Below are 18,533 nucleotides of genomic sequence, written 5' to 3'. Positions count from 1 at the left end.
AAGAACTGGTCCCTCAGTTTTATTCTCATTACTGCTCACTGTGGATAATGCCTCAGCAGTTCCTCGACTTCTAATGGGACACAGACCAGATGCCTTCTTTGTTAAGGATCAGCAAGCTCCAAGTTGGTGGCAATTAAAAGTATGCTTATCAAAACTGAAGCTCTGTCAAATGATAAAGAAGTTTAAAAAGAGGTGTAAGGATGTGGTCTTTATATGTATAAATTAGAGGAAAATGTTTGAATTTAGTTGTTATCTCATATTTTTCCAGATTTTGCCACAAACATTCAAAAAATGGACTTGTTGCTGATGTGTGGATGTAAAGTTATGTAGTATGAAAAGTATGTATGATAATAGGTTAGTTTGTTCATAGCACTAGGTGTTTATATCCCTTTGTTGCATGTGAGAAATCTGCAGCTTAAACTCTATGGAGCAGTCCGCTTGTGACACTTTTCTGGGTTGTCGAGTGGGTGCAAGGGAATCCCTTCTTCAAGATTTCACTGATAGGCACACAGTATCTCCAGAACGTTCCAGACATCCGGCAAATGTTATGCTCTTTTCACAGTTGAGGCCCAATTAGAGTTCTTTTTTTTTTTTTGAGTCAGAGCCACTGACTAACATTCCCACTCCCAGAAAAGCTCTGATGACATGTGTACAAATCCTCTGCAGCTTATTTTGACTGTATAGTTGGATCTTCAATTTCCAGGTGCACTGTTGTACATCGGCTGTGAATTCTGCATCCTCACCTGTGACTGTAAGGTCGATAATGTAAACAAGCTGGAATGATGCCGACCATAGCACAATGGTTCTCAGTTTACTAGTCATATCCGCTTTGAGAGAGGCTGGTCTGGGAATCCACCAAAATGTGTGGGTAGACACTGGACATTGGGCAGGGCAAGCATGTGGGATCTTCTCCACACCACTGGCAACATTTTTTGGAAGACAACAAGACTTCCAACATATGTATATATATATATATATGTATATATGTATATATATATATGTATATATATATATATATATATATATATATATATATATATATATATACCTATGTACCGTATAGATTTTATATACCTTCATGTGATAAGATTCCCTCTGATTGGCTGGAGCACTTCGGCTTTACTATTGTTTTAGTGCCTTTCCCGTCCTGCACCTGCTCAAGTCCAACGAACACTGAACGGTTTACATAACCTCTTAGCAGTTAGTTTCATGTGCCCAAAACTTCTACTGTAGGTGCAACTACAACATCTCACCTGTTGTTCCTGTTGACTTTTATCCTGCTAGAAGACTCAGTTGATCCTCCTTTCTCTTTTTAGGATTAAACTGGGCTTCCATGCACTGAAGAGACAAAAACCTGGATTTATTTTTTCAAAGACGGAAGTAAAAGGAGGGTTGAAATCTTAAAATTCAAGCACCTGTGTCTGCTTGCAAGCAGGACCCAGAAGACAAAAGAAATCATATTTTTGTTTGAGGTATGTGGTTGATTTTCATTCGCTTTCAGACTTTAAAAAACTATTAGAAAATGCTGCATTTTATTAGTTCTTATCAAGAACCATTTAAATCACTTTAGGTTTACAGTAATTCAGACCTATTTAATATTTTTGCAAGTGGAAGAAGAAGGATCAAATGAAACCTGCCAAAAGAGGGCTTCTTGATTTTTTCATGGCTCATGGATAAATTTGTTTTTTCTTCTTAACAAATTAGGTAGCACAATTAGGTATTGCCCTGTGATCAATTCATATTTTTTATGTCTCACTGAAAAACATTTATCCACAACAATTCCTGAAAAATACAATACCTGCATATTATTATGGGCTGATTACTGAACAAGTCAAATGGTCAAGGATGAATCTTTATCTCTATCTGTGTAGTTAGGGATTGTTACCTCTTAAATTTAACTATACTACAAAGAGTTGAAAGGGAGTTGCACTATATCTTTATAGCTTTGGAGAACTGATAAAATGGGGAGGAGTGGAAATTTTGACAAGTATGTGACTGATGGCTATCTATCTATAGATTGATGGAGAGATATTTTGAGTGTTGTGAAACCTCAGATTTATTATTTTTGGGATGTTTTGCATCTGTCTTTCCCTCATATCCAATTTACGAGGTGTGCTGTACATCTTAAACAGCTCCACCTTTTCACTATTAATCCTTAAATATTATAGCAACTGGTTCCCTCTCGCTTTTGCCACAGTTTCCCCTTTTGGTTTTTATATCCATTGGGTGACCGTGGTTCAGGGGCTTGGGAAGCTCATCTTGTAACCGGAAGGTTGCCGGTTCGATCCCCAGCTCTGTCTGTCTTGGTTGTTGTGTCCTTGGCAAGACACTTCACCTCCTAGTGATGGCCAGAGGGGCCAATGGCGTGATATGGCAGCCTTGCTTCTGTGAGTTTGCCCCAGGGCAGCTGTGGCTACAACTGTGGTTTGCCTCCAACAGTGAGAGTGAGTGAATAGTGGAAATATAAAGTGCTTTGAGGGTCTCGAAAAGCGCTATATAAATGCACTCTATTATTATATCGACATATAATACCAATAAAGAAATGACTCACTAATTAGGACTGAAATGTGTGTTTTTCCAGGTTATAAAACATGGAGAACATGAGTTAAAGATGGGAACTGTGCTGTCATACTTTTGCCATTTGTGTGGACACGGAAATAAGGAAGGTGAGATTAGATGCACGTAAACTTTGCTCTAGTTTACTGCATTGTTCAGTTACTGTATGGCTGTCTCAGTTTTAGTTTTATTTATTTATTTTTGTGGCAAGCAGTGAACATTTCAAAATGCTGCTGGACTAACAGCTCTGAAATGTTTCCATAAATTTAATTTGAGTTTCTTTCCTCAGTACTGCTGTAACATACAGTAGCATAAACTCTCTCCTGCTCTGACTGCTTTACTCTCTCACAGAGAAGGAGAGATGCTTGCGGGCTAATGACAGCACTTTCAACCTATCTTTCCGCTATGCTGTAAGTATATAGACAAATGTTATCATGCCTATTCAGCAGATGACAAGAGAAGCTTTGGACACACCCTCAGCTCAATGCTTTGCTTGTTTGGATTTGATTACTCTGTCACAATGAAAGTCAAGTGTCACAAAGACCATTTTTGAGTAAATAGGAAATTTTAGGAAATTAATAGTGCAATCCTAGAAATCTTAAGATTTTTTGTTAGTATGTCTGCCAAATATAAATTAAACATTAAAAAACTTTATTACAAACATTTAAATATTAAATCACAGTGATTTTTGTTAAACTGACATCAGTCGTGTAACTTTCCTCTGTCGATTTCTTTAACTTCAGAACAATGCCATCAAGACCTCCAAATACAACATCTTCACCTTCCTGCCACTTAATCTTTTTGAGCAGTTCAAGAGGCTCGCTAATGCCTACTTCCTCTTCCTGCTCATCCTTCAGGTAGACATGTTGCCATTCTTGTCAGAATAATTGCATGCTTAAAAATAGTTATTTTATGCTGCAGATAGTTATGTCAATGCAAAAACCGCATTCAGAGTTCATTCTCTATATTCAACCATACCTTTTTCAAACTTCATTTGACTTAAAATGTGAAAGGACTTGCACTTTCTTTTGCTTTTTTATAAATCTATTTTTTTAAAATGCTTTTTCCAAATGTTATTAAGCGTGAACATACATGACATACATAAATAAAATGAAGCAACTGTTAAGTTTTTCACTTTTAAGAATCTTAAAAGATATTATCTATGCTGTTCACCCTCTGTATGGACACCGCGACAGCTGGTCTGCAATCACCACATCCATGGAGCCTACTGTATGCAGATGATGTATGTCTATCAGAAACAAAAAACTGCCTAGCCCTGCAAACCTGAACACAAGCATGGAAAGATTGGCTCTCTGAAAACGGCATGTGCCTGAACATCAAGAAGACTGAGTACCTTGAACGCGGCCCCCAGACCAACAGTACCATCACTATCAACGGCGAGCTGCTGACTAAAGTTGCCCAATTCAAGTACCTTGGGTCCCTTGTCACCTCGGACTGCGAAACTCTACCAGACGCCAGACTCTGTGTCAACACAGCGTGGATGAAGTGGTGCCAGGTCAGATAAGTCTTGTGCAACAAGAGAATGCCAATCTATCTTAAGGCGAAAGTTTATAAGTCGATCGTGCGCCCAGTGGCACTCTATGGGTCAGAGTGCTGGCCAGCTACGACCAAGCACAAACAAGCCCTTCACACCATGGAGATGAAGATGCTGACATGGCCTCTGGGTCTCACACGACTAGACCGAGCGAGGAACAAAGACGTTAGGAAATGATGGGGAGTGACACCGATCACAGACAAGATGCGAGAGGCGAGGCTCCGATGGTACAGCCATGTTGCCCGTAGCGATAAGAACTCCATCGCAAAGACAGCCCAGCAATTAGGCCACGAAGAAGACCAAAAAAACGCTGGATGGACCGAATCAAAGACAATATGAAGGCTGCGAATGTTACACCAAAAGATGCCCTGGATAGGAAGAAGTGGAGGAAAGCATGAAAAACAGCAGACCCTGCATCGGGGGATATGAACTGCTAGGCAGAAGAAGAAGAAAAGATATTATCTATGCACTGAAAGAGTGTGTTAATCTTTGTGTGTGTGTGTGTGTTGACAGTTGATCCCACAAATCTCCTCTCTCTCATGGATTACTACAGGTTTCGCCTTAATAGTAGTGCTTTCTATAACAGCAGTCAAAGATGCCATTGATGACATAGTAAGTTGAAATCGGTAATAACAAAAGAGAAAACCAAAAATAAGAAACTAATATCAGATTTGGAAGCAAACAGTATCTTTTTCTTGTGTCAACTGAGCAGAACAGACACAAATGTGACGGACAAGTCAATAACCGGAAGGTGGACGTCCTCATGGATGGCCAGTAAGTCTTTGGAAACCCAAATGAAAAAGAAAAGAATACCTTTTGTATGAAGAATTATGCTGTTTTGGATTCATTTCTGTGTTGTATGCCTTTGTTCCCTTCCCTGACAGACTCAAAAATAAAAAATGGATGAATGTTCAGGTCGGGAACATAGTCAAACTGGAGAATAATGAGTTTGTCACAGTAAGTTTGGGGAGGCTATAGTAAAGATTTGAAGCAAGTGAAAGAAATTCATTTCAAAAGTAAGTTCCAAACTAAACTCAGTGCTTTTATTTCTTAGGCAGACCTTCTGTTGCTGTCTAGCAGTGAGCCCCTTAATTTAGTTTATGTGGAAACAGCTGAACTAGATGGGTAAGTGTGCTGTACTGTGTTGTTTGTATGCTAGGTTGACAACTAATGTCTGACATTGTCTTGGATTTTCCTTGGTCTCCCCCAGAGAAACCAATCTGAAGGTGAAACAGGCTCTGACTGTAACTGGAGAGCTGGGAGACAACATTGAGGCACTCGCTGCCTTTAATGGTGAGAATCTCAATGAAACAACACACAGTCTGATTTTCAAAAGTGAAACCTGGTTCTGTCATTGGGAAATGTCAGAGGGGACCAAAACTAACAAAGATTTTTTTTAGGTTGATAGGCCTTGGCTGAGTTAAGAATTAATGCAAGTACCAAAATAAATAATGAATAAATGCATAAATGCAAAAAAATAATTCTGGATACACTGATAGACAGAAATCCATATTCTATGTTTCTCACAGCCGTTGATGAAATTAAGTTTTTGAGATTGTCAACAAATGTAAAATCAGAAATCTTTGGATTGTAATGATATCGATATGATAGTGGTTAAAGGAGTAATTGAGGCTATTATAAAACCGTTTACATACATCTGTAATTTATCATTTCAAACTGGTCAATTTCCAGACAGAATGAAAATAGCAAAAGTTATACCTCTATACAAATCTGGAAACAAACACCATTTCACAAACTACAGGCCTGTCTCTTTACTACCTCAATTCTCATTCTTGAAAAACTGTTTAACAACCGACTGGGAAAATGTATAGATAAACATAAACGATTCACTGAGAGTCAGTACGGATTCAGATCAAGCAGATCAACATCATTGGCATTATTAGATTCAATAGAATACATCACAAATTCCATAGACAAAAAGCCATATGTGGCTGGGTTATTCATAGACTTGACAAAGGCATTTGACACAATAGATGATGATATATTAATAAGAAAACTGGAACGTTATTGTGTCTGAGGGGTAGTTTCAGATTGGGTCCGGAGTTATTTAGGTGACAGGAAGCAGTTTGTGAAATTAAATGGTGGTTGCTCCTTATGTATGGACATTGCTTGTGGTGTACCCCAAGGGTCAGTTTTGGGTCCAAAATTCTTCAACTTGTACATTAACGACATCTGTAAAGTGTCCAAAGTATTAAAAATGGTTCTCTTTGCTGATGATACAAACATTTTTTGCTCTGGTGATGATCTGCAGAATTTATTGGAGGATATGACTAATGAAATAAGTAAAGTGAAGTTCTGGCTTGATAAAAACAAATTATCGTTAAATTTGAATAAATCTAAACTGATGTTATTTGGAAATAGTAGTTTGGATACAAATGCTAAGATTCAAATAAATGGTGCTGATATTGAAAGAGTCAGTGAAAATAAATTTCTGGGGGTAATAATAGATGAAAAACTTAACTGGAGAGCTCACGTAAGATATATTCATTCCAAAGTATCACAAAGCATTGCCGTACTAAACAAGGCAAAGCAGGTGTTAGACAGAACATCACTTCATATTCTATACTGTTCACTGGTTTCACCATACTTAAGCTATTGTGCAGAGGTCTGGGGCAACAACTATAAAACCACATTACATTCACTTTTTACTCTTCAAAAACAAAAACAAAAGCAATTCAAATCATCCACAATGCAGGTTATAGGGAACATACAAACTCACTATTTTTGCAGTCTGAAATATTGAAAATTGCCGATCTAGTGAAATTCAAAACAGCACAAATTCTATTCAAAGCAAAAAAAAAAAAAAAGAACTGCCAGGTAATATTCAGAGTATGTTTTTTTTTGAAAGAAGGAAGTTATAATTTAAGGGGTTTTTGTAACTTCAAAACAGGGAAGGTACGTACTACAAGATAAAGCTTTTGTGTTTCTGTTCATTGAGGGAAACTGTGGAACAGTGTGAATATGGAATTAAAGCAATGTCCAAACATAAAACAGTTCAAAAAGAGTTATAAAAATATGATCTTCTCGAACTATAAAGAAAGGGAAAATATTGAAATTAAGTGAATGTCTCTATTTAAAAAAAATCATGTCATATTATAGTATATATTATATCAGCAATCTGTTCACTATTTTTATTATAGATTATATCAGTAAGGAAGCTGACTAAATATTAACTGATAATTTATGGCAAAGGGGTGGGATTAAATAAGTGTGTTCTTCTTCCCACTCCCTTTCAACACGTAAATGAATCAGAACGGTAGCAATATTGAAATGTATTGACTTTTGTATAGTATTTTTTTCTCTCTTATTTTCTTTACTAAATGTACCTGTATATTGTTTACATGTTTGAAATAAATTAACAATCAATCAATCAATCAATAGAGCAGTATTTCACCTTTGAACTGTTTAAGTTTGTACTGAGTGATTGTATTTCCTCATGCACGACTTTTTCTACTAATGTAACAATGGGATCTTGGGTTTTATTTAATTGTTTATTTGTTTGCTTTGTTAGGTCCATCTGTTCACCTGCTAATTAATACAGACATCTAACCAGTCAATCAGATGACAGCAATCCACTTCATTTTGGCATGTGGACATTATTAAAGTGACCTGTTTGAATTCAAACTGAGTATAAAATGTGCCAGAAAGTTGATTTAAAGAATTTGGAATGTTCCATTGTTGTTGGCGTCAGATTGGCTAGTCTGAGTATTTCAGAAAATGATGACCTGCTGGGATTAACCCACATCTGTAAGGTTTCCAGAGAATGGTCCACAGAAGATATCCAGTGAGCAGCCGTTCTGTAGGCGAAAATCCCTTGTTGATACCAGAGGTCGGAGGAGACTACACAGACTGCTTCGAGCTGTCCTCTAACTATCCTGTGAACTGTTTAGAATTATTTGCTGACACTGATTTCTGTTTCTCAGGTGAAGTGCGATGTGAACCTCCCAATAACCGTCTAGACAAGTTCAAAGGGACTCTGACTTTGAACGGAGAAAGATATGCCTTGAACAACGACAAAGTGCTGCTCAGAGGCTGTACTCTCAGGAACACTGAGTGGTGCTTCGGTCTGGTCATCTTTGGAGGTACTCTGTGCACTGCAACTGTGTACAATTTGCAGTTTGAGTGATGTTTTTTTGGTCTAGCCTTTATTGTTTACTCTGATACTGATGTATGAAGTTGTACATAAGAGACTAGAGCAGGAAGGGGATGTGGTTACATCTGCAAAGGTATACAGAAGATAATCTGCCACAGATTCTAGAGTGTGGAGTTCTTAAAACAACAATATCACAGTAATGACATATTTGTGGTGTTTCATTTAGGCCATTCTCCTTCTAAGGCTAACCAGTCTGGAAACATACTGAAAACTGTATCTGCATCACTGTCAGTGTCTCAACATCACATTGAATCTGTGTACAACTTGAGTGATTTTTTTTGGTCTAGTTTTTATTGTTTACTCTGATAATAATGTTTGAAGTTGTACATAAGAGACTAGAGCAGGAAGGAGATGCAGCGAAGGTGTGCAGAAGAAAATCTGACACTAATAATCCTTTCCAGGTCCTGACACTAAACTGATGCAGAACAGCGGGAAGTCAATATTCAAACGGACAAGCATTGATCACCTGACGAATATCCTGGTGTTATGTGTGAGTTTACACAAGCACAAATACAAAGAAAGTCACACAAAGTCTCAGCTTATAGATATAGAACTTAAAGACAGTGATTTGTTTTTCACCTGAGTGACAAGAGTAATATTGTTTGAATAATCAAGAAGTCTGATGTTTTCATTCCATCAGATCTTTGGTTTCCTGGCATCTATGTGCTCCATTTTGACCATTGGCAATGCAATCTGGGAAACAAATGAGGGCTCTGTGTTCACTATGTTTCTTCCTCGTGAACCGGGCATTGATGCTCCTCTCTCATCATTCCTCATCTTCTGGTCTTATGTCATTGTCCTTAACACAGTGATACCCAGTTCACTTTATGTCAGGTAAGTTTCAGCACAGAAAAATGATTAAACCAAAAAACAACCAAAGTTGGTTTGAACACTTGAGACTTGTGCTAATATGTATCACATTTTGAAATTTTACCAATTTGTGCTACATTGTTAGCGTGGAGTTCATTCGTCTGGGAAACAGCTTCTTCATAGACTGGGACAGGAAGATGTACTATCCTAAGAATGATACTCCAGCTCAGGCAAGAACCACCACACTCAGTGAGGAGCTAGGCCAGATTAAATACATCTTCAGTGACAAGACTGGCACTCTGACACAGAACATCATGACTTTCAACAAGTGCTCCATTAATGGAAAAGCTTACAGTGAGCAGCTTTGCTTGTGTAAAAATTAGTGAGGCAAATGGAAACACATTGGGTGAACAACTGATTTTACAGTACATTTATCATATATTCAGGGGACCTCTATGATTTCTCTGGACAAAGAGTGGAAATTACAGAGGTGAGAGGAAAATACATCCATTGCATTGTTTGTGAACTTTGTTTAAATTACAGAGGTGAGAGGAAAATGCATGATTATTTAAAGAAAGTATTGATCCAACTTTGTTGTTTTGGCTTTTCTTGCAGAGGACAGAGAGAGTGGACTTCTCCTGGAACAATCTGGCTGATCCAAAGTTCAGCTTTCATGACCACAGTCTGGTGGAGATGGTGAGAAGTGGAAACCCTGAGACTCAGGAGTTCTTCCGCTTGTTATCCCTGTGTCACACTGTTATGCCTGAGGAAAAGAAAGAGGGTGAGGGGTCCCCTAAAAGACATCTTCATTTCATTTACATTTCAGGAGAATTTCGAAATATTCTTGGAGTCTATCTAAAAACTCCAAATTCAGTGCAATAAAAGACATACAGGTACATGGAAATGTGCTCCACCATGCAAATGTTCAAATTGTTACCCTTATATGCCAATTAAATTGTCATCTCTGTTTTACCTGGTAGGAGAGCTCAATTATCAGGCTCAGTCACCTGATGAAGGCGCTCTGGTGACTGCTGCAAGAAACTTTGGATTTGTGTTCCTATCACGCACACCAGAAACCATCACAGTAGTAGAGATGGGCAAACAAGTCATCTATGAACTTCTGGCCATTCTGGACTTTAATAATATGAGGAAGAGAATGTCAGTGATAGGTGAGAGGAAGTAGTGATAGGTTTTTTTGTGTCGTTATCTTCAGTGACCACACTTCATATATTCAGAATACATTTCTCATTTCTGCATGCATTACGTCAAACTTTCTAACTTTCCCTGTCACTTCCAGTGCGCAGCCCAGAGGGGAAGCTGACTCTATACTGCAAAGGTGCAGACACCATGATCTTTGAAAGACTGCACCCCTCCTGTAACAAACTGATGGAAGTAACCACTAACCACCTCAATGTGAGTGATCCAAAGCATATAAAAGTAGCTTGAAGCTAAAGTCAATGAAATTTTAATATAATTAATGTAATTTAACATTTGACTTCTTTCAATTATCAAAACAAAAACAGGAGTATGCAGGTGATGGCCTCCGTACACTTGCTCTGGCCTACAAAGACTTAAATGAGGACTACATGATAGATTGGAAACAGCGCCACCATGAGGCCAGTGTTGCCATGGAGGGACGTGAAGAAAAACTTGATGAACTTTATGAAGAGATAGAGAAAGATATGATGGTTAGTACATGTGCTGAAAACTTTGTCAATACGAATTTGCTGCTTGATTATCTATTGGTAGTTATACTTTATACCGGGGATATGAAACTCATTTTACATTATGGCCCACAATATAGCCTAATTTCATGTGAAATTCAGATTGTCCTCTGTCAGTGTTTTACTACACATTTAATCCCTGAGATATCTTCCAATAAGAAAACGAAGTGCAATTTCAACAGTGCGTCTCAGATTTTCTAATATGATGAGAAATGCTTCTGTATTAAATGAAAGAATTTATCAGCATGACTCTTTGGGCTTAAATTGTAAGAAGTAAATATGTAAAGTTACAGAAAAGTTCATTAACCAGACTGTCCTGTAATTATAAAATAGAAAGGTTTTGTTAATTCAGAGGAATTGTTCTAACATTTAATTGTTTACCTATTAATTAATTTACTTGGTGTAGTATGCATATGGCCATGGGGGAGGTCTTTATCAGTAGGAAAAGCTGCAAAAACCTATGAAAATACAAGTGAAAGTCCAAAATTAATTCCATTCTTTACATTTTCCAAAGCTGTCCAGCAGGTCAGGTTAGAGTCTATGCCAGGCCAGTTCTGGCACCCAGGCCTTTATATTTGACACCCCTGGTTTATATTGTACACTAATGTTACAGTGAAACCAGCATAATTTGTGATAAAGGTATAGGATGGCTTCATTGCTTTGCTTTATTTAACATCAGTTTAAATCATAGCTGCATGTGTGGCTTTAGCTGTTGGGAGCGACAGCTGTAGAGGACAAGTTGCAAGACGGTGTGCCAGAGACCATTGAGCAACTGGCTAAAGCGGACATCAAAATATGGGTGTTAACTGGAGATAAGCAAGGTCGGTGGAACTTTTTCTTTTTAAACTATACATTTCAAAGTGGATAAAGACTGCATTATGATGTATAATACATTCTTATGTTCCTGCTCTCATTAATCTACACACAATCTCAGAGCATCAACCGTTTTGGTTGATGGGTTTCCATGGTTTCAAGTCATAGATCTAATATACATATCGACAAATGCTCTGAGAGTCGTTCCAGCTTTGGTTTGCTGCAAGATTGACTTTAAAGATTTCTAGCACCTAGGTGATTGAGAATTATTCTTTTTTTTTTCTTCAACAGAGACAGCAGAGAACATTGGCTATTCCTGTAACATGCTAAGAGAGGAGATGAAGGACGTCTTTGTTGTCTCAGCCAACACTGCTGAAGGTGTCAAAGAGGAGCTACAGTGAGTCAGTTAAAACCAGATGATGATTGTATTCTGCCAATCGGAAGCTGTTTCAGCGTATGAATCAGTGAGATAATTTGTCACTATGAACTTCAATAAACATATAAGACAAATTAACAACTGTTGCTGCCAGATTTCATAACTTGCTATCTCAAGCTAATTCTACCACAACTGAATGAAAAACCTACTGTAAATGAAAAACTAATATTAAACTAGCCAGTTTATCATAGCCATAAGCTAATTCTATCACAAGAAAAAAATCTATAAAAACCATTAATCTGACATTTTAATGTTCCCAAGCATTTGTATGATTAATTGTAACCTGTAACCTCACAAGCTAATGTCTTCCTAAGTGGTATTTGACTACCGCTGTATTAGCCGGACATGTCATTTTTTACGCATTACCTTAGAGATAGCATGAGGAGGGATAGAGAGTGGAGCCACTTCTCAGTCGCATCAAAACAAGCCAGTTGACCTGATTCAGACATCTTAGGATGTCTAAATCTAGCATGCCTTGGAGCAGATGCAGAACATGTTGGAAAACTAACTTATCTCAGTTGGCAGAGGAATGCCTCAGTGTCCCCTTTATTAGCCAGCAGTGTTGGTCAAGTTACTTCAAAAAGGTAATCAGTAACTAATTACTGATTACTTCCCCAAAAAAGTAATCCTGTTACTTTACTGATTACTTATTTTCAAAAGTAATTAATTACTTAGTTACTTTTTAACAACACGATTTACAACCTGAATAGGTGATAAAGCGAACCCAAAATAATAACAAATAACAAATCAGGTCATGTTCTCTGTCATATTTTCAGGAATGCACGAAGAAAAATGTGTCCTGAAGCAGCAGAGGAGCCAACTGTGATTAAATCTCGAGTAGGCCTGTTTTGGCTTAAAAAGACAGAGACTGTGCAGGATGAGAAGGTGGATGGAGATTATGGACTAATAATAAATGGGCACAGTCTGGTAAGAAAGCTTGTTTTCAGCAACCACTGAAAAACCTCTGCAAGTTGACCTGTTTAGTTTAGTTTATTTTGTTTATGTAGCTTCAACAGTAGAGGTCACACTGTGTGATCAGAAAGTACATATTGTTTTTTTAAAGCCTGATTCTCTTATATTTTTTAAACTTAGAGATGAATGTAGAAATGAATGGAATTCTCTTGAGGTTTTAAGGTTGCACTACAGAATCTTGACAGATGACCTAACTCCATCAATTCTTTCCTTCATCATCAGGCTTTTGCACTGGAGAAGAACTTGAGGTTGGAGCTGCTGAGGACAGCATGCATGTGTCAGACAGTGATTTGCTGCAGGGTCACTCCTTTGCAGAAGGCCCAAGTGGTTCAGCTGGTCAAGAAATACAAGCAGGCTGTCACTCTTGCTATTGGGGATGGAGCCAATGATGTCAGCATGATAAAGGGTAACCTGTGAAGTCACCAATATACAGAGCTGTATTTTCATTACAACTATCCAGCTGGGAAATATATAGCTGATATTGTGTATTTTATTGTGTATTTTATTTGCTTCCTTTTCTGCCTGCCAGTTGCTCATATTGGTGTAGGTATCAGTGGGCAGGAAGGCATGCAGGCAGTGCTGTCCAGCGACTATTCCTTTGCCCAGTTCCGTTACCTTCAGCGCCTCCTGCTGGTGCATGGCCGCTGGTCCTACATCCGCATGTGCAAGTTCCTTGGATATTTCTTTTACAAGAACTTCACTTTTACGCTTGTCCAATTCTGGTACGCCTTCTTTTGTGGTTTTTCTGCACAGGTGAGATATATGTATTGTAACTATACTATAATGTAATTTAAGTAGCTTTTGTAATGGGACATAAAGTGTTTATCAATCTCAATGAGAGAAATGCAAAAAAGTTTCAAATGATGCAGGACAAATGAAACAAATAACTTGATTCACATTCACCTTTTCTTTATGTTGTACTTAAATGTTCATTGTGGTTGTTCACAGACTGTTTATGAGGACTGGTTCATCACCTTCTACAATATGGTTTACACAGCTCTTCCAGTCCTTGGCATGTGTCTGTTTGACCAGGTATGTAGATTACAATTAACTATCAGTTTTTGGTTGACTTACATAAACCAGATTATCGTCTCATAGTCAGGTCTCTGTGTCCACTGAGCTTTCTCATCTCTTTCACTAAAACTTGTTTTGTGCAGGATGTAAATGACCGTTGGAGCTTATACCATCCTCAGCTCTACGCTCCAGGCCAGAAGAACCAATACTTCAATAAGAAAGCTTTTGTGAGCTATCTGATTCATGGCTGCTATTGCTCCTTAATCATCTTCTTTATCCCATGGGCTTCCATGAATGATGCAGTCAGAAATGATGGAAAAGACATTGTGAGCCATCCATCTTTTGCTTTCCTGCTACAGACCTGTCTGCTTATTGTGGTGCACACACAGGTGAGAACATTTCATTTCATTTATTTATTTATTTCACACTTGGTCAACATTTTCCACAGTTAGTTCTTTCAAACAAACCAACTACACTTTCTGTCAGTAAAGCACTGCAACCACGTGTGAAAAGGAGCAGGCAGAAGAATTTATTCTTATTAAACCCTGCCCCCTATCTACAGTCCAACTTATATTGCAAGTGGTCACCAAAAGTCAAGGAACAAACTAACATTAACACTTATTTCCAGTCCTAACTCAAACCAAACAACAATTTAAAATCAGAATATACCACTCCACATAGTAACAAGGAGAAAAGATAAGTAAATAAAATAAATGAAACAAAAAATAATGGATCCTTATTCAATTAACTCCAATTTCATTCACATTCTTCATATTGAGTTATTGTTTTAGACATGTAGCACTTTTTAAAACAATGTAAATTTATACAACTCTTTAAATTTTAATGAAGAGACTTCCACAGTTGTATACCCCTAACCGTTGGACTCATTAATCTTTGTGTTGTCCTAGCTAGCCGATGCTTAAAATAAAATTTCCTTCTGCTGTCTTCTCCCCCCGAACACGTTAAAAATACTCTTTGTAACTTAGAAGGCAAAATATTACTTTTAGCCTTAAACATAATTAATAGTGTCCGTAGTTTCACTAAATCTCCTAATTTTAATAATTTTGACTTTATAAATAATGTATTTGTATGTTCTCTATATTTAACGTTATGAATCATCCGTATCACTTTCTTCTGTAATAAGTTTATAGGTTTTATAGTATTCTCATATGTATTCCCCCAAACTTCGACACAGTAACTAAAGTATGGAAAAAACAATGAGAAATATAAAATGCGCATTGTTTTGTGGTCTAATGTCCAGCAAAATCGCTGGACATGGTCGTAGGCAAGAAGTGAAGCAGCACATGGCGGGGAGAAGTGAGTGGGAGAGCAGACACAATTTTGGACCGGAGGTTTTCGGGAAGCTTTTATTTTGGTATTTCCGTTGATCCGTACAATAAATTTGCATGGTAGCCTAAATATTTAGTTTTCTGTAACATTTAGATTTAACATTTAACATTCAGATTTAAATATAATATTTAGATTTAACATTTAGATTTAACATTTAACATTTAGATTTAAATATAATATTTAGATTTAATATTTAACATTTACATTTAATATTTAACATTTGATGAAAAGTTACAAATATTTTACTAAATGTTGTAAAAAATTACTCGAAAAAACATGTTTTTGTAAGGTTTTGAACTAAATGTGGAAAAATGTTGCCGTTAATTTCAGCATGTTTCACTTTACAAACGGCGCCCCATACTTATGCAGTATATTAGTCTGTTGTAACAGATAGACTTCCATTCCATCTCAGCCAGTCATTTTAATTGTGCACCAGGACACTAACAATAAATTAGTAATAGTACAGTACTACTACAGTAGTAGTAGTAGTAGTAGTAATAATAATAATAACAATAATCTTCCACTTTTCAGCTGTCTCTTGACACCTATTACTGGACAGCAGTGAACCATTCTTTTGTGTGGTTAAGCACGATAGGCTACTTTGCCATCTCAGTCACCATGTACAGCAATGGCATGTTTTATGTCTTCCCGTCTTCTTTCCCCTTATTTGGTAAGTACATTTACTGCATTTAGTATAGAGGCCACTTTAATGTTAACTTTTTGAAGTTTTTTTCTATTCTAAAATTTTGGTACTTTAAAGAAGACCTGAGTATGTGACTCATGTGATTGTGTCCTTTTTGGATTTTAGGCGCAGCAAGAAACACTTTGAACCAGCCTAATGTGTGGCTCACCATATTCCTGACGTTCCTCCTCTGTATCCTGCCTGTTGTAGCTTTCCGCTTCATTTTTATACAGCTTTGTCCTACCATTAATGACAAGGTAAAAAAAGAAAAGAAAAAACTAAACTGAACACATAAAGCATCTAAGACTTTCTTGTCTTCTATGCACCTTGTGCACTATAAAGTAGCATGTAATTTAACTGAGTTTGAATCAATGTATCCATAGTAAAAAAAAGTTTGCATAAAAAAACAAAACAAAACAAGCCCATATTTCTTTTTTCTAGGTGAGGTATAAGATGCGTACAGAGGAGTTGACTGCACCTGCACCTCGTCGTCTACTGAGAAGGCGTAGTACTCGATCAGGCTACGCCTTCTCTCACTCCCAGGGCTACGGTGATCTGGTAACATCTAGAAAATTCCTGATAAAACGCCCCCTAAAGATGACAGCTCTGTTCACCCAGACAGACTCTTCCATATTTCAAAATCAGCCACAGCACTACCGCACTATTGCTGAGGAGCCACAGAGTCCTTAGCCTGGTACACAGTACACAGATACTGAAAGACGACATAACTTCATAATTTTCGAGCCAACCTGACACTGAAGACAAACAAAACAGGGTAAATTTAAAATATATGGTGGTTTCCAGAGTCAGCATAAAAACTAATGGTGTCTTACAATGTGTGAATAAGTTTTTATATAAAATGCTGAGTCGTTATAAAAAATAAAAAAATAAAAAAATAAAAAAAAAAACCTAAAATTTAAACAGGTTTAACCACGTAAGCCCCACGCCCCCGGTACCGGGGCAAAAAAGAGATCACGTTTAATCGGTTATAACACGGGGTGAGAAATATAAGTCCAGATATGTGTGGACAATCAGACGAAAATTCACTGAATGAGCCGCAAAAGAAGACCACAAAAACACATAGCGGCGAAAATGCACTAAGACACAGATTGGCTTACCATCCCGATTTCCTCCATTATTTTCGCTGGTAGCCGGTAGCCACGTGATTATCAGAAGTTACCACACCTACCTAGCCGCATCAGAGCCGTTTTCCGTCAACAACCGCCATTTTAGATCCACCTATAGACACGTGACTGGACAGACACCACATGCAGCAAATTTGGGCCCACGTGGGTTTTGGCATTGCAACGTCTGATTGGTTGAAGTCACGTGAATGTGGCATCGTTACTTTGATTCTATTGGCTAAAACGATTAAAAAGAGGTGTCAATCATGCAAATTGACCAAAAGAAACCAAAGTTACAGCCCCTTGGAGTTTAAAGGGCCAGAGACCAATTAAATGCTTCATGCGCACCGCAGAAAAGGGCCATTACCATGTAAATGTGTGGTTAATTCTTCAAAAATATATTTAAAAGAAAGCATTTTTAGGCCTGTTAATAAAATTTATTAATTTCTGCTCTTTAATACCTAAAAAATTCAACTGGTACAGTGTCCAATTGTGTGCCAAAATTGGACATTTTTGTACAACATCTGGATATTCATGTATTGACAGGGCTGTAATTTTTCACTGTTTCACTTTAGAAACATAAGTCTTTGCACAGGTGATCTGAGGCATATTTTTAAAAGGGTTATATCCTAAAAATTAAAATTAAAAATTAGGCGAGGATAAAATATACTTACTTTTTCTGTGTTCCAGTCTCAGTAACCTTGACGCAGTAATATCTGCTTCAATATTTACACCTCTGATGAAATCTCACAAGTGTTAGCTTTATTTTGATACCAAGATTGTAAGGACAGAGTTTGTAATTGCAGAGAAATAATCAATTAAATTTGGGCATTACATTTTCGAGCAGGAAGCTCAGAAACCCCCTTGGGGCTTAAGAGGTAAAAAAAAAAAAAAAAAAAAATTATAGTATCCTCCTCTATGCATCAAAGTGCCCCTTGTTGATAGTGTGTGTGTATGGTGAGTGGCTGATCACCTTAGACAACATGGCTTCATACAGTAGTGTAACAATCATTCTGAGAAAAACATACAAAAACGTATACAAAACACACAACTGCAATGAGTTTGTGTGCTGCACACACATTTCTTTTTTCTTTTTTTTTTTTTACTTTTTATTTTGTACTTTTTCCAATTTTATAGTACATGCAAACAAAAATACGAAAAAAACCACACAAAAGAAACAAACCAAAAAAATAAAAAATAAAGAACACCCAATCTGTGGAAGAGGGGAAAAGGGAAAAAAACAACAACAAAAAAAAACAACAACAACAAGGAGAGGTCCCTGCTCTATGGGGCTGAGTGAGTCTTTTAAGCTATCCATTTTGT

At 37.3% G+C, this 18,533-nt stretch overlaps 1 protein-coding gene across 1 annotated transcript in view; it reads left to right on the top strand.

The window, feature by feature from the left end:
* Positions 1-17,564, top strand: part of LOC113025965 (phospholipid-transporting ATPase ID-like) — a 33,201-nt gene extending 15,637 nt beyond the window's left edge. Inside the window, exons 2-28 of the mRNA XM_026174270.1 lie at positions 2,582-2,666; positions 2,908-2,966; positions 3,300-3,413; positions 4,625-4,723; positions 4,824-4,885; positions 4,996-5,068; positions 5,166-5,236; positions 5,322-5,404; positions 8,056-8,214; positions 8,687-8,775; positions 8,926-9,119; positions 9,241-9,449; positions 9,542-9,585; positions 9,711-9,876; positions 10,076-10,264; positions 10,393-10,508; positions 10,619-10,783; positions 11,529-11,640; positions 11,924-12,029; positions 12,845-12,995; positions 13,263-13,446; positions 13,570-13,793; positions 13,989-14,072; positions 14,198-14,443; positions 15,936-16,074; positions 16,213-16,343; positions 16,528-17,564. Coding sequence (XP_026030055.1) covers positions 2,612-2,666; positions 2,908-2,966; positions 3,300-3,413; positions 4,625-4,723; positions 4,824-4,885; positions 4,996-5,068; positions 5,166-5,236; positions 5,322-5,404; positions 8,056-8,214; positions 8,687-8,775; positions 8,926-9,119; positions 9,241-9,449; positions 9,542-9,585; positions 9,711-9,876; positions 10,076-10,264; positions 10,393-10,508; positions 10,619-10,783; positions 11,529-11,640; positions 11,924-12,029; positions 12,845-12,995; positions 13,263-13,446; positions 13,570-13,793; positions 13,989-14,072; positions 14,198-14,443; positions 15,936-16,074; positions 16,213-16,343; positions 16,528-16,776 — 3,573 coding nt within the window. The 5' untranslated portion in view covers positions 2,582-2,611 and the 3' untranslated portion in view covers positions 16,777-17,564. The remainder of the gene's footprint in view (positions 1-2,581; positions 2,667-2,907; positions 2,967-3,299; positions 3,414-4,624; positions 4,724-4,823; positions 4,886-4,995; positions 5,069-5,165; positions 5,237-5,321; positions 5,405-8,055; positions 8,215-8,686; positions 8,776-8,925; positions 9,120-9,240; positions 9,450-9,541; positions 9,586-9,710; positions 9,877-10,075; positions 10,265-10,392; positions 10,509-10,618; positions 10,784-11,528; positions 11,641-11,923; positions 12,030-12,844; positions 12,996-13,262; positions 13,447-13,569; positions 13,794-13,988; positions 14,073-14,197; positions 14,444-15,935; positions 16,075-16,212; positions 16,344-16,527) is intronic.
* The last annotated feature ends 969 nt before the right edge of the window (positions 17,565-18,533 follow it).

Source organism: Astatotilapia calliptera, chromosome 7, assembly GCF_900246225.1.
Source record: "Astatotilapia calliptera chromosome 7, fAstCal1.2, whole genome shotgun sequence".
NCBI classification, from domain to species: domain Eukaryota; kingdom Metazoa; phylum Chordata; class Actinopteri; order Cichliformes; family Cichlidae; genus Astatotilapia; species Astatotilapia calliptera.
The sequence above is the reverse complement of the archived record's forward strand: the minus strand, read 5'-3'. Positions and strand labels throughout refer to the sequence as shown.